The 15,464-nt window shown below is 46.3% G+C and overlaps 1 protein-coding gene across 1 annotated transcript; it reads left to right on the forward strand.

The window, feature by feature from the left end:
- Positions 1 to 194: 194 nt before the first annotated feature.
- On the forward strand, positions 195 to 15,442 carry grm6b (glutamate receptor, metabotropic 6b). Its single transcript, XM_076047913.1, has 12 exons — positions 195 to 545; positions 1,206 to 1,417; positions 2,726 to 3,279; positions 6,888 to 7,104; positions 7,876 to 8,011; positions 8,114 to 8,268; positions 8,543 to 8,683; positions 8,779 to 8,979; positions 10,003 to 10,142; positions 10,820 to 11,443; positions 11,550 to 11,861; positions 14,336 to 15,442. Exons 3-12 carry the CDS (start codon positions 2,782 to 2,784, stop codon positions 14,573 to 14,575), a joined length of 2,664 nt encoding a protein of 887 aa, XP_075904028.1. The 5' UTR covers positions 195 to 545; positions 1,206 to 1,417; positions 2,726 to 2,781; the 3' UTR covers positions 14,576 to 15,442.
- The last annotated feature ends 22 nt before the right edge of the window (positions 15,443 to 15,464 follow it).

The following is a 15,464-nucleotide window of genomic DNA, read 5'->3' on the forward strand; positions in this document are numbered from 1 at the left end:
AAAGAATGCAAACAATTATTTTTCCTATTGCATTTTGTTGAAGGGATTAAAAGTTTAAACATTCAATTCTTAAACTCGCCCCTTTCTGATGTCATAGAGGGAAGTGATATATCTCCCAGGTGAGTGACCACACTACCTTCTTTCTGGCAATGTCCAACAAAGCATCAGATTTAGCAGGATGCTGACACCTATTGTGTGTGTTTTAGCAGGAGGTCACAAACAGAGGGCTAAATATGCTGTTTTGTGAAGTTCTTCAGAGATGGTTTGGAATATCTAATCATGCCAGGCTGCTCCACTGGAATGTGGAATGAAAAACTAGGATGTGAAAATGGGTCCAGCATACGGCAGGATGTCTATATTGGTGCGCAGCAGGAAGCAGTAATGACATCTTCATGCTTCGATTTGACGGATGCAAACTGATCCGGGGTCTCCTTCTCCCACAGCATCGCCCGGAATCAATAATAAATCTAATCCAGCCTCATTCTGCGATGCAGAAACCTATTTTGTTTCCCTGATATTCTCCACCACTGTGCCGGCATTGACAGGTGTGTGAAAAGTGTGTGTTTGTGTGTGTATATCCATGTGTGTGTGTGCGATTTAAATTGCTGCTCATCTAATCTCTCAAAGTGACAGAGTTCCATCATGGTAGCGTGGGGGGAGGGTTCCGCATTTGGTTCCAGCTGTACGGAAAAGGGGGGGCGGGGGGGGGAGGGGCCGGTCCACCTCGTGCTTTCTTCACAGACGCCTGCATGATAATCCCAATCTGTGGCCATTAGTGCGGCCGAGAGAACAAGCAAGGAGAGAGTTCAACAGAGAGTGGGAGGGAGGGAGGCAGAGAGGGGGTGGGTGAGAGAGGGAGGGAGAGAGCTAGAGAGACAGGGAGAGAGAGAAAGGGAGGGAGAGAGAGAGGGAGAGAGAGAGAGAGATAGAGAGAGAGAGAGAGAGAGGGGTGCCTGGACTGAGATGCATTCAGAGGAGAAAGAGCGAGAGAGGGAGCTTTTAAGGGATTTGGCAGTGATTTGTAGAATCTCAGTGCCGTAATGTTGCGCTTTTCCCTCCACTTCTCCCGGACAGCGACATGATACGATATGTGGAAATGGAGTCAAGCGTTGCAAAATTGTCTTTTTTTAAAAAAAGATTCTAGGCTGTTGCTTTTTTTTTTATTTTAAGAGCGGCAGTTTGTCACTTTATTTATTTTAAATCAGTGTGTTCAGGTCATTTTTGAGAGTGCACGACAGGAAGAGCGGTGGTGGCAGCGGAGGCACCTGAGATGACAGAGGATTTACTTTTTGGGTGAGGAGAGGTGAGGAGAGGTCTGGAGGTGGCTCATCACAGTCTGCACCGCCGATGGAGACCCGTTTGGAAGAGGTCATGTGGTGAAAATATTGTGCAAAAGCCGTCAATGAAGAATGGAGAGGTGAGATGTGGTGCAGTTGTTATTATTGTGTTTTAACCTGCAGGTGTATTGCTTTTGCTATTATTGTTATTATTATTATTATTATTATTTTTTTTAAATAGGAGGCATGCTTAGAAACAGTCTGCAAACTTTAATGTTATTGTGTAATTAGAACCTTGGACTACATTTTATTGACTTAAACTTCACAAAATTAAAACCACACAAAAATGAATATCTATACATAAACATATTAATTTCAACCTTAGCATGTAATTCAAGTAATAAAACATTTTCCAAAAAATTTAATGGAGAACAAAACAAAAATCTATATTGTATTGTATTGTATTGTATTTTTTAAATGTTCGTCATGCAGCCAAGATGAACCCGTGGGAATCTTTGGAGCATGAAAAACAAGAAAAGCTTCAGACGATGTTTTCTGTTCTGCAAAATTTATAGTGTTTTCCATCAGCGATGCTGCTGCATCAAAGCATCCAAAGTTGAATGGGTGCCACTCTGTGTGCTGACAGAAACACTCAGCTGGAGATCGCCATATATTTTTGACTTATGTCTCTGCCCTCTGTTGAAAGCAAGGCACCAAGCCACCCTGGGAAAAAAATATTTATTTCTGAAATTTTCCAAAATATTGACATACATCTCTCGGTTAGTCTGCAGCCATGTTGTGCTGCTGCTGATGAATGCAATGAATTGCAAATGTCTCCTCATAGAAATAAATTCTCGTCAAGACCCTTTTGTTTTTGCTCTTTCCATTGAATTTGTAAGTTTTAAGTATACTACAGTCGCCCTATGACAGCTGGGATAGGCTCCAGCAGACCCTGTGAAGAAGCAGGTGTTGAAGATGATGGATGGTTGGATGGAAGTATACTACAGTAGATTTTATGCAGCAATAAAACTGAATTCTAAATTTAAAGGTTGCCCCTTCACCCCCATTTTCAGATCCCAGTTGTTCCTTCTGGATTCAAGTGAAGCAGACTTGCTACTGGATCTCCGGGGCGGGGCAAAGGGCATTTAGCCCAGTGTTGACAGCCTCCTGCTAAAACATCTCAGAGGGCGGAGCCAACACCTGGCTGGGGGTTTGGTCAGTAAGCAGGTGTGGTGGTGGTGGCGGTGGTGGGGGGGGATTGGGGGGGGGGTAATGCGATATCAGTGCCTTGTGTGACATCACAAAGGGCTAAAATTCCGAGAACATTTTTCAGGGAGTTCACTGACGCAGTAAAAAGGAATTTTTGCAGCATTTGGACTTTTATGAAGGTCAAAAAACAATCTTAACATTATTATGAGATGATGTAATAATCCTCCCCGTGTCCTCAGGTGCCAAAGGTAGAGGAAGTGGCCAGGCGTCGTCAGAACCTCTGCTGGTCATCACCATGACAACAGCGGCCCGCTCGTCCCAGCAGTGGCGCCGGCTGCTGTGGCTGCTGCTGCTGGGCGTCGGCCCCGGCCGGGCCCAGCAGGGCACGCAGCCACAGTCCATCAAAATTGAGGGCGACATCACCCTGGGCGGCCTCTTCCCCGTGCACTCCAGGGGCCCGGCCGGGGTTCCCTGCGGCGAGGTGAAGAAGGAGAAGGGGATCCACCGACTGGAGGCCATGCTGTACGCCCTGGACCAGATCAACAGTGACCCGGACCTGCTGCCCAACATCACGCTGGGGGCCCGAATCCTGGACACCTGCTCCAGGGACACCTACGCCCTGGAGCAGTCGCTCACCTTCGTCCAGGCCCTCATCCAGAAGGACAACTCGGACGTGCGCTGCTCCAACGGAGAGCCTCCCATCATCCCCAAGCCGGAGAGGGTGGTTGGTGTGATCGGGGCCTCCGGCAGCTCCGTGTCCATCATGGTGGCCAACGTGCTCCGGCTGTTTGCGGTGAGTGGGTGAAGTCTTCGTGATGTCATCTATTGGTTTGAGAATCCTCCTGTAGGAGCTGAGTGGTTGGTTTAATGGTTGGTGCTATTGTGAAAGCAGTTGGCTACTGAATTTTAGCCGCGGCCACAATTTTTTGGCCATTTTTACTCAAAATATGACCAAATCAGAAAAAAACAACAATTTTTATTATAATTTTGTACTCAAAAATTGAACAAATCAGAAAAAAAATATTTTTATGATCAATTCATAAGGGTATTAATTTAGGGCTCATCACCATATCATCTTTTTGCAACCAACCTTGGTGGTTCCTGTTGGCCAAACGATAGAATGCAGGTTTTTGGTACTTCTTTTAGAAACCGTGAAGCTCCATCCGTCTTTTTGAACCAAATGCTTGTTCAAAATTGTGTGAGTGCGTGTGTGTCACCACCCTGATGGTCGTGTGCCTGAGGTGACAGCTGAACCCTCAGCCTCTCTCTCTCGCTCTATCTGCCGCATCTCTTGTCCAGCATATTTTCAAAATATGGGCCCAAAGGTCGCCTGATATGCTAAGAGGACTTCCTGGTGTGTTTTGTCAACACATAAAACTGGCTGCACTTTTTTTTTTTTTTTTTTAATCTTTGCAGAACGTTGCAACGTGCTCGTGTTTGCAATGTTCAAACAGCTCGCTGCCGCTGCCACAGCTGACCGACACAGGCGCCTATAAATCTGTTTGAAGTCAGAAGCAAGGACGTGGTTCACAGACATCTGACAAACAGACTTGATTGAAACCGGTTGGTTTTACAGAACAACACTGGACACACACTGGCAGCAGAGACATACAATCTAACCTGATAAAGAGATGAAGCGTTGAATGGTTCTCTGTATTGATGGAGGCTGAACGCCTGACCGGATTTGAAATCCATTGTCATCGGAGGTCTGTGCAGGCTAATCCGTGCTGTGTACAGGTTTTTTTCCCCCTCTCTTTTTAACACATGACTGACCTTTGATAATTTATTACACTGCTCATAGCAATAATGGGGCAGAATCGGTGTAAATCCCAGGTTGCGCCATGCTGTCGTGCTGACTTACAGACTGGAATCTAGAGGTCTGAAAAAAATCAACAAATAAAACCAAAACAAAAGAAACGCTGGTCGCCAAAACCGCAAAGTGGGCAAAATAGCGACAGGTTGGACTGGCCGCGCCCTAAGGTGCACGTGCCAGAGCGGCCCTGACGGCGAGGGCGAGGAGCTGGGAGCCAAGGAGCAGGGGCAGCAGCAGCTTGCATACAGGGCAGATGTTAACTACAGCATTATAGATCCCAACCTCCGCTAAGCCCCTCTCAGCAGCTCAGGACCCTGGAGCTGAAAATAGAGCATCGGGGCAGCGGGATGACATTGGTTCTAGAATAACGGCGACTTGTAGGCGGAGGCAGATTTAGCTAAATGGTGTGCTTACTCCTGCCATCCATATGTGACGCACTGTGCAACGCTGAGATGCTTCCAGGCCTGAGATTCACCGTGTAGGCCAACATCTGCTCTCCGCCGGGGAGGGAGACGTTCCGCCGGCCGCGCCCCCGTTAGCTTCTTTGACGAGTTGCAGCGGGTGAAGACGCCAGGTTCGGGTCACTGCGCACAATCATCTGGACATCCTTCAGCCCACTGAATGTGTTAGCGTTTTCCATTTTTGTTTATTTTAAAAGAAAATAATTGCACACGGTAGCTGCGGAACGTCATACATTTTTAGGAATTATTAGTTGCAAGGAAGTTTTAAGTCAATGCATAATCAGTTGTTCAAGAAATTGGCAGCCTAAGACTCATAAATTTGACATGAATAATGAGATTAATATAAAAAAATGCAAAACGGGTGAGTTGTTAACTTTCGAGTATTGGAAATTAAAAACTAGATAAAAGTATATAAAAATTAAACAAAAAAGATATAATAATGAATTAACAAATGAATATAAGAACAATAATAAACAAACCAATAAATAAATAAAACGATGGCCAGTAAATTACAATTTTTTTAACTAAAATGTATATTTTAATATTTTAAGACAATATATTTTATAAAATTATTTCACCTAATTCACCTAAATGAATTGTAATTGCATATTAATAATATGTGACCACATTAACTTGACAAACCAAGAAATTAACTTGAGCTAAAAAAATGTTTTCTTGCCTTTTTGAAGTAACTTTGGTAGAAAAATCCTTCTGTCCAACTCTAATTATCTCAAGTCAGGATGTGAAGTTGGGACTGAGGCACGATTATGCTCTGTCAGTTTGCACAATTTTGTTTGCACAACTGTGGGCACAATTTTAAACCAGGATGAGAAGATTTTAGCAATGCAGGACTGTAAGTGGATACGGGCGTCAGTGATACGGCTCATTGATTTTGCAAAGTGAATCGAAGCCGCTTCCACCGGATTAATTTGGAGGGGATTATGTGACGTATTCTTAATTAAAAAAAAAAAATTAAAAATGGGTGTGTGCTTGGAAGTGGACTGACGCACCTACACTGTTGAAAAAAAACCTGACTCAAACTTAAGACGTCCTTGTCCCCCACCTCAGGATGCGGCCTGTGAAAGGGAAGTTTGCCACCTCCCCCTCACAAGTCTTGATGCCATCGTCACATGGCATCCAAGTGAAGCTTCCCGCGGCGATCAGAATTAAATATATTGTATAGCTTTCAGTTGAGAAATGCTAGCCTTTTCCTGGTCTCTTGATCTCTGTCTCTCCCGCTGTGCTTAACGTAATTTGACTAAAACCCCTATAATCCTTCCAGATAATCTGTGAAATGGTTCTCTCGCTCCTCTTCCTTCTCTACCCCTTGTGTCTACCTTTCTCTCCTCGTCGACTCCAGAGAGAAGCCCGGCACTAAGCCACGCTGTTGGGACCGGCATTAGCAAGGGTCAATGTGGAGAGACTGCCGGCATAAACTGTGTCATTAAAAATGTAGCACACCAGTAAATTAATCTTCTCGTCCATTTTTTTCCCCCAGCCTCCGCTAAACAAATGCTTTTACAGCTGTGTTTTCTACCATCTGCATCTCGGTGTGACGTTAGCTTCTCGTGTAGCGGCTGCGGCCTGACCTTGTTGAGAATCTCTGACATCATCAGTGTTGCTGAGAGAAAAGTGGACATATTCAGTCATTTGTCAGTCATTGGCAAACTGATCTGCTCATGAGAAAGAGATTCTTTTTTGGAGGAAACACTTGATATTTACGTGTGAAGGTGTACCAAGTCTGTTCACGCTGAGAAATCCCAGAAGTTCCAACGAAGTCTCAAATTTTCAAGTGAAAACTGCCTGCTGTGTTTGTATGTGTTTTTACTTGGGTCTGTTAAAGGTAAGATAAGACTGAAATAAATGCAGAGTAAAGCTATTTTCTGTTAGCTAGCAAACGATTTAACTATGGCAGAACATTTTAAAGAGAGAAAAAACCCCCACCTTGTCGTGTGTTCCTGATTCTGTAAATATTCTTCAACACTAGATATGTGGTCAGTGTACATTGGAGCAGTACTTTTCTTTCCTTTATCTTTGTCGTCGCTCTGATATCCAGGGCTGCTGGGTTTCTTTTTTTCCCACTTGACCCGACATTTTCACAGCCGCTGACCTGTCTTCTCGTTTCAGATCCCACAGATCAGCTACGCCTCCACAGCCCCCGAGCTGAGCGACAAAAGCCGCTACGAGTTCTTCTCCCGTGTGGTGCCTCCCGACTCGTACCAGGCCCAGGCCATGGTGGACATTGTCAAGGCCATGGGCTGGAACTACGTTTCCACGCTGGCCTCTGAGGGCAACTACGGCGAGAGTGGTGTTGACGCCTTCCTGCAGATATCGAGAGAAGCAGGTATGTGTGCCTGGCTGTATGAAGAGGAATTTTGGAAAGAGAAGAATGACCGACTTGCAAAGGAATTCTACAAAACACAACTTTTTGAGGAATTTATTACTAAAATCAAAGAATTATGAAAAAATAACCCAACAATTTTGAGAAATGACTGCCAGTATAATGTTATTATGACACTCTGGTGCATCAATCTGTCCTTCATAAAGTACATTCATTGAGCTCAGCCTTGCATTAGATCCATGACTGTCACGAGGGGCTACTCCTCTGGTTTTACTATCACTGACGAATGAGAGCAGCACAGCATGGACACACTTAGTGTGTAAGGGGACACTTTGAGATCAGAGAGAGTGCTTGGATACTAATCTGTCCTTGTGTGATGTCACAGAGTGGGTGATATCTCACACAGGTTAATGACGACACCCAGGTGTTGGCTCCACCCTCTCAGAAAAGTTTATTTTTGATCCACTTACAAAAATCTTGGACGTCGGACAATGTTTCAGTTCTTAGCAGGAATACAAAGCTCAATGAGATTTTAGCAGGAGGCTGTAAACAGAGGGCTAGACATGCTGCTTTCTGCATCTCTGGACGTCATTGACTGATTAATCAGGTTGAGTCTGGCATTGATCATAAAGATCTGAAAACAGGTGCAACAATGTATAGATATGACTTCTTATGAGCGTTGAAGTCTTTCCTTTAGAGGTCAATAGTGAGCTGTAAGAGGGTGAATGACTTGTGACAGTTCATGCTGACAGACTGTTTTCTTCTGTCACACAGGTGGTCTATGTATCGCGCAGTCCATAAAGATTCCCCGGGAACCTCGACCGGGCGAGTTTCAAAAGATCATCAAGAGACTGATGGAGACCTCGAACGCTCGCGGGGTCATTATATTTGCCAACGAAGACGACATCAAGTGAGTCACGCTGCGACGTGTCACATGGCTCTGAGGACCTCAATGTGTTGCCGAGTAGTTGGCGCGTGTGCTCATGTCATCGTGTCCTTGTCCCTCTTGCAGGCGGGTGCTGCAGGCCGCCAAAGGGGCTAACCTGACGGGCCACTTCCTGTTTGTCGGCTCCGACAGCTGGGGCGCCAAAAGCTCCCCCATCCAAGATCAGGAGGACGTGGCCGAGGGTGCCGTCACCATCCTGCCCAAGAGAGCCTCCATTGACGGTAGGGAAGTGAATATCTTTTTAAGCGACTGGGTGGAGCAGCGCTATCTCCTGTTTGTGGACACTGACTGATGAGTTTAATACTGCAATGTTAACTAACGGATATTAGTGATGACTGATAAGTACTGTGTGTGACACGTCTGTCCTGTAACAGCCGTGAGTCACTACACACACAGTGTCAGAGATGATATTCTGATACCAGCCTGAACGGTGTCAGAATACCAGGACGAACGACACTGAATCTTTCTTCTTCAATCTTTTTCTATCGACCCAAGGGTTCGACGAGTACTTCACTTCCAGGTCTCTGGAAAACAACAGGAGGAACATGTGGTTTGCAGAATTCTGGGAGGACGACTTCAAATGCAAACTAACGCGACCGGGCATAAAGTACGAGCTGGGTCGAAGGAAGTGCACAGGTATGCACGGGCACACTCTGGGGTACTGGGGGTCGAGTTGTGTTTCTTGGAATTTTATGTCCTCCCCCCGCCAACTCCTGTCCTCCTGTGAGCAGGTGACGAGCGGATCAGTCGAGACTCACAGTACGAGCAGGAGGGCAAGGTCCAGTTTGTGATCGACGCCGTGTACGCCATGGCCCACGCCCTGCACAGCATGCACATGGACCTGTGTCCCGGCTTCATGGGTGTCTGCGAGAAGATGGACCCGGTGGAAGGACGGATGCTCCTTCAGTACATCCACTCTGTCAACTTTAATGGTGGGCTTCAGTCTTTTGTCAATTCATGCCATCATCTTATCACTGTGACCAGTAGTGCTGCTAGGAAATTTGGGTTCCGGCGACTACAAATGGGTTTGGGCCCCTGTCCTATACATGACTGCTTGTCCCATAGAATGGTCCACGTTTCTGTCCCCTTACTGGCGCCCAGACTGTGATAATCTTGTGGCGCATCTCAAAAAATGTGAAGGCAGCCTTCAAACTTGATGCAGAACCTTGAGAGATGAGAGATGCTATTTGCCAACACTGGCAAAATAAGAAATTGTTTGTTTGTTTTTTTAAATGAAGACACTTTTGAAAGAGATCACGTTTCGAGGAAGGTGAGCGCTGGATGTCGGAATTCTTGGTACGCTGCTGTTAATGTACCAAAGCCTCAGAATGCTGCACGTTCCTCCCCAGGGCGGCCTTCCCATACAGCCCACCAACGCTTTTTATCCTTGGGTTTCATAAAAAAGTCACGGTTTGGAAAGAGAAAGAACGTGTTCTCTGAAAGCATCCTATTTACTGCTCCCGTCTTGACGGGATGACCTTGGCTTGTATGGGTTTTTTTTCTGAATGAGCGCCTGCAGCGACCTAAGAGGAACATTCAATCACGTTAGGGCAACCGAGCAGACGGCGTTGAAAGGATCGTCCACATGGATGACGGCCTTCGCTAAAGAGCATCCTGCACTCCACTTTCGCTCTGCTGCACAAGAGTCGAGAAAGCAAACAGCATTCAGCAACGTGTGGGTGTTTTCTTTACCCCGTCTACAGCCCTGAGACCTTGAATTCTTCATCTTGTCTGACTAGGCTGTTTCAAATAAATAAATAAATAAATAAATAAATAAATAAATACTAGCAAATAACATTGAAAGGGCCCATGTTCTCTGTCTTTGCCATCCTAGAATCCAGTGGTTTAGCCTGCGCAGTAAAATTAATCATCCAGCAAACTTTTAACCCTGTGCTCAAGATGAGCCTTTATCATCCCAAAACTGGGACAATGTAAACCTTTGCTTCTCCCAACAGGCAGCGCAGGAACTGGAGTCATGTTCAACGAGAACGGAGATGCTCCTGGCCGTTACGATATCTTCCAGTACCAGCTGTCCAACGTCACCAACCCCGGCTACAAGGTCATTGGACAGTGGACAAACCACCTACGACTAGATGTAAGAATTTATCTTCATCTTCTGGGTCCCTAAAGACCTGTTGGCTCGCAGAACTAAGATAGAACACGAGGGAAAGTGGCGGTCTAGCTCAGCAGAGTTTGTCTGAACTCACTGCATCAGATTTAGCCAATGTAGGGATCAGACCCCGCGGTGGACAGGACATTCTCATGGTTGACACTTTTCAACAGTCTCTGGCTTGTATACCAATACTGGGAGTGGTGAGAGATGGTAGTAACAGGTAAAAAAACAGTGACTTTGCATCTGCAGGGTTTTCAGAGTTTGATTTCCAAAACAATCTGCAATGTTTTTTTTATGTAGTGAATCCGTGAATGTTGTAGCTAGCTTATTGCTGTGATTACTTGGACGTGTCCAGTACTCTCGGGAAGACAGAAGTCCAGGTTGTCCTCTCAGTGAGGCTGGAACTGCTCCACATTGACAATATCAATCCCAGTTGGTATCAGAATCAGATCGATAGTAGCGGAATGGGATTGATACCAACACTGGTCCATCAGAGAATCGCACTCCTCTCACAACTTCAACTTCATAAACTTTATGTTTACGGCAATTGGTCGCCCTCAAACTTATATTGCCACTGCAACTGCTTCATCTGGAATCACAACCACTAAATTGCGTAGCCTGACAGTAACAAAGGTTTCTGTTGTGTACTTCCCCGCCAGCCGGATGACATGCAGTGGTCGGGTGGCGACCGCAAGATTCCGGAGTCGGTGTGCAGCTTCCCCTGTGAGTCCGGAGAGCGGAAGAAGATGGTGAAGGGCGTCCCCTGCTGCTGGCATTGCGAGCTCTGCGATGGCTACCAGTACCTGCTGGACGAGTTCTCCTGCGATATGTGCCCGTTCGACATGAGGCCACTGAAGAACCGCACGGGCTGCCGGCCCACGCCCATCATCAAGCTGGAGTGGAGCTCTCCCTGGGCCATCATCCCCGTCTTCCTGGCCATCCTGGGCATCCTGGCCACCACCGGGGTCATCGGCACCTTCGTCCGCTTCAACGACACGCCCATCGTGCGGGCCTCGGGCCGCGAGCTGAGCTACGTGCTGCTGACGGGCATCTTCCTCATCTACCTCATCACCTTCCTGATGATCGCTGAGCCCAGCGTGGCCGTGTGCGCCTTCCGCCGGCTGCTGCTGGGACTGGGCATGTGCATCAGCTACGCGGCCATGCTCACCAAGACCAACCGCATCTACCGAATCTTCGAGCAGGGCAAGAAGTCGGTCACGCCCCCCAAGTTCATCAGCCCCACCTCGCAACTCATCATCACCTTCATACTCATCTCAGTGCAGGTAGGCAACGGCGGCGGCTGAGCTGCAGCTTCCCTCAAGCTTAGCTTTGGCTCTTGTTGCACCAGAGCCTTTCTCTTTTTTTAAAAATGCTCCTCTTTCCTCGCAGCTGCTCGGGGTGTTCATCTGGTTCGGCGTGGTGCCGCCCCACACCATCATCGACTACGAGGAGCAGCGGCCCCCCAACCCGGAGTTCGCCCGCGGGGTCCTCAAGTGCGACATGTCCGACCTGTCTCTCATCCTGTGTCTGAGCTACAGTATCGTGCTGATGATCACGTGCACCGTGTACGCCATCAAGAGCAGGGGCGTGCCCGAGACCTTCAACGAGGCCAAGCCCATCGGCTTCACCATGTACACCACCTGCATCGTCTGGCTGGCCTTCGTGCCCATCTTCTTCGGAACGGCGCAGTCCACAGAGAAGGTGGGGAATGTTGCGGTTAATGCATGAAATCCAGTTTGTTTTGTTTTGCCTCTGACTCATACAGTTTATGAAGCACTTGAGCAGATGAATGATGATTAATAAATCAAAAGTACCAAACTACAGAGAGCACAAAGTGTCACACAAAGTCTGAATGTGGAGGGTGAGGTCAAATTTGCCCTTTTAAACGACAAATTAAACACAGTGTTACTGGTTTCGCTTTTTTTCTGTTTTATAAAACTGTTTTTTCAATTAAAGCAATGATTTAGCATTTTTTTTTTGCATACTTTTGGATTTCTAAATTAATGCATTTAACATGGGAATTCATTTCTTAAAGGACTGAATTTGAAAATTCCCTCTAAAAACCCTAATAATTATTTAATTGTTAATTTAATTATGCCCTAATTACCATCATTAATGGTGCAATTTGTTTCTGGCTTTATTAAATAAGTTCATTGTTCACTTATATCGACTTGTCGGGTGGTCGACTGTGAAGAAGAAAAGCAACAAGCTGCATTTGTGAGACCACAGAAGTCATAATCAGCTTTTTTTTTTAAATTCATACATTCATATATAGATATATTTAAATTAGTTTCTCTTCAATTGAAGAGGTTTTTACGTTGATTCTTAGTCCTGCAGTAAGACCATTTGCTTGAAGGACGCGCCGGGCAGGAATCCAACATATTTCTACAGTGGTCAGGTAATTTGAAATTATGTAACATGCAGTAACTCACATAAAAAAAAAAAAAAACCCTTCGGACTGAATGAGTCGCTCAGATGTTCAGAGTGAACCCACATTTTGTTGCCTGTCACATTGTATTTGCCTCCCGCCGCACTCTCGGCACTTCCTGCCTCCACTGCGCCGAGGCCGCGCTTTAGCTTGTGGGCTATTTCTGCCGCAGCAAAGTACGGGAGTGTTGGGGAACGTTTGAAAAACGGAGATATGCTTTGACTAATAGAGGGGGCCGCATTATGAGTCAGTCAGGCTGAAACAATTAAAGCCCGCGGTGCTTTCAGAGTCTTTTCACCTCCTTCCAATGGGGATGAAGTGAATTAAGAAAATGGGGAGGGGAGGAGAGGAGGGCGGAAAGGAGGTCAGAGGAGCCGAGGGGATGGCTCGCCCGCTCGGCCTTTCCTTTCAATTAATCATTGGCTCAACAAAATGGATTTTATATATATAGACACAAACTTTTGTCTGGGCAGTTTGGAGAGCGGATGGACATCCAAAAAAAAAAAAAAAAAAAAAAGACGATCCGAGGGGTCGGCCGTCGTCTCGCGGGTCACGTGCTGCTTTGGTCGGCGCGATTTGCTGGCTTGGCCTGCGGCCGTCAACACGGTAACGAAGACTATTGTTTGCCGGGTTTGTGTGGCAGGCGGACGAACACAATCCATCAGCGATGGTCACCGGCCGGAGAGCTGATAATTTAAAGCTCGACGGACACGATTAGACGAGGAAACCAGGCAGTATTGACATGGGCCAGTCATGGGGGGGTAGGGGAGGGGGGTGGTGGGGGGTGTAGGTGAGCTGCAGCTGCTGGGGATAGTGTACACCTCATGACTTATTCATGGCACAAATATATCTTATTTATGGCACGTATGGTTTGTTTTATTCATGACCCGCACGGTGTTGCTTGGATAATGAGTTCATAATTTATCGTGAGTCAGAGGATCTCTGGGGGGCTGGAGCGGGGGGTTGGCTCCTCATTATTACTATTGGACTGGTGATAAGAAGGAAAAACTCGGAAGAAGGTGGATGTGGTCAAAGCCTATAAATACAGCCCCTCTCCCCCGACTCTCTCTGTTTCTCCACCCGCCATCCCGCGCGCCACCGCCAGGACGCAGCGGCGGGTTATAAATCATTCACCAGGAGGGAAACACTGCCTGGTGCGCTGCGAGATGAAAACTAAAAAACTGCATTGTGACAAGTGACGAGGAGACGTATAGAAGTCTTTCCTCCACCTGTATGCGACGACGCAATCAATTATTAAGAGGACACGAGGAGACTCTCGCACACAGAAGTGTGTGAGTGTGTAGGAGTGCCGCTTGCAATTTAGGACCATGTGACAAATGCTGCGCTGAGAAAGCTGAACATTTCAAAACAAACAACAAACTTATTTTTATAATTGTAATTACTGTAATTATAATTATTATTAGCTAAAAATAAAGTACAAATGTTTACTAATGTTATTCCCTTAGGACCTCCATGACTGTCTATAATCATGCATGTTAAGCACCTGTACTAAAGACACATTTCACACAAAATGGAAGTTTGAAACATTGGCCACCCACCACAGTGTCAAAGTCGCGATCAGCTCAAGTGACATTTTCAAATTCATGGAACGTTTGGGGGTTCGTTAGTCGGACGGAAGTCCACCCAGTGGACGCCTACGGTATAACACGTGACTGTGACCGCTGTTGAGTGGCTGTGGTGAAAACATTGCCTCACCTCAGATTTGTCTGACCTGTCCCCGCTCCAGATGTTCATCCAGACCACCACCCTGACGGTGTCCATGAGCCTGAGCGCCACCGTCTCGCTGGGCATGCTCTACATCCCCAAGGTCTACGTCATCATCTTCCACCCGGAGCAGAACGTCCAGAAGAGGAAGCGCAGCTTCAAGGCCGTGGTGCAGGCGGCCACCGTCTCCACGCACCTGTCGCAGAAATCTAATGACAAACAGAACGGAGAGTCCAAGATTGTGCCGGACAGGTCTCAGTGAGCGTCAAAGGAAAAGAACAGAAAAGAAAGAACAACAACCCAAAAAGAAACAGCACGGCCGGTTTGCTGTTCTCATCAGCTGATGATGCTGGGCCGCAGAGGAGAGGCCTCACCGTTAGCGACAAGGCTGCACTCGCTTGCTGGATTTTCACCTCCCCTGTTTGTTTCTTGTTAATTTTTTGGGATAAGAACACAGGCAAAGTCGCTGCTGGATGTTGTGTCTTCTTACACTTGCTTAACTTGCTGACGAACCCCAGTGAGGAGCAGGAGGAAAACAGAGATTATGTCTTTAGAAAATTCAACAGACTGCAACACCTTTATTTTTTAATGTCAATTCCACGTTGTAAGTTTGATCTTTTTTTTCTTGTGAGGTACAGTAGCGGTGGAAAAGAGTGGAGGTCCATCTGTTCCTTAGACCTACAAAAAACGGAGATGGACAAAGCAGTTTTTGTAAAGTGGCCCTGTAAGCATTGCATGGATTGTGTCCTGTGTGTACATGAGTGTGTCAAAATATTATATTTAAGGGTTGAGATCACACTGGAAGTTAGTACATTTATGAATACAGCACAGCATCTTGCCACCAAGTCTGACATTTTTCATCGTACAAACAAAATACAGTATTTTAGGTTCATGTTGGGTATTTGGTGGCAGAAGCCGGGGCAGAACACATCTGACCAAGACTGTGGCAAAATGATTGTGAACAAAATTTAAAGGTCCCATTTTATACATTATCTCATTCCAAACAGGCCGCGAGTTGTACAAAGCCAGTGTGTTTGCAGCAGGCTAAATGTATAGTTGTGCTCTGCATATCCAGGGAGGTCATGAGATAAATTAATACAAGGAGACTACAGCATTGAAGTCAAGGTTGAAAAAAAAAAGAGGACCTGAGA

Source organism: Nelusetta ayraudi, unplaced genomic scaffold (genome assembly GCF_046127955.1).
Source record: "Nelusetta ayraudi isolate G7.1 ecotype Tasmania unplaced genomic scaffold, CSIRO-AGI_Nayr_v1 ptg000096l, whole genome shotgun sequence".
Lineage (NCBI taxonomy): Eukaryota > Metazoa > Chordata > Actinopteri > Tetraodontiformes > Monacanthidae > Nelusetta > Nelusetta ayraudi.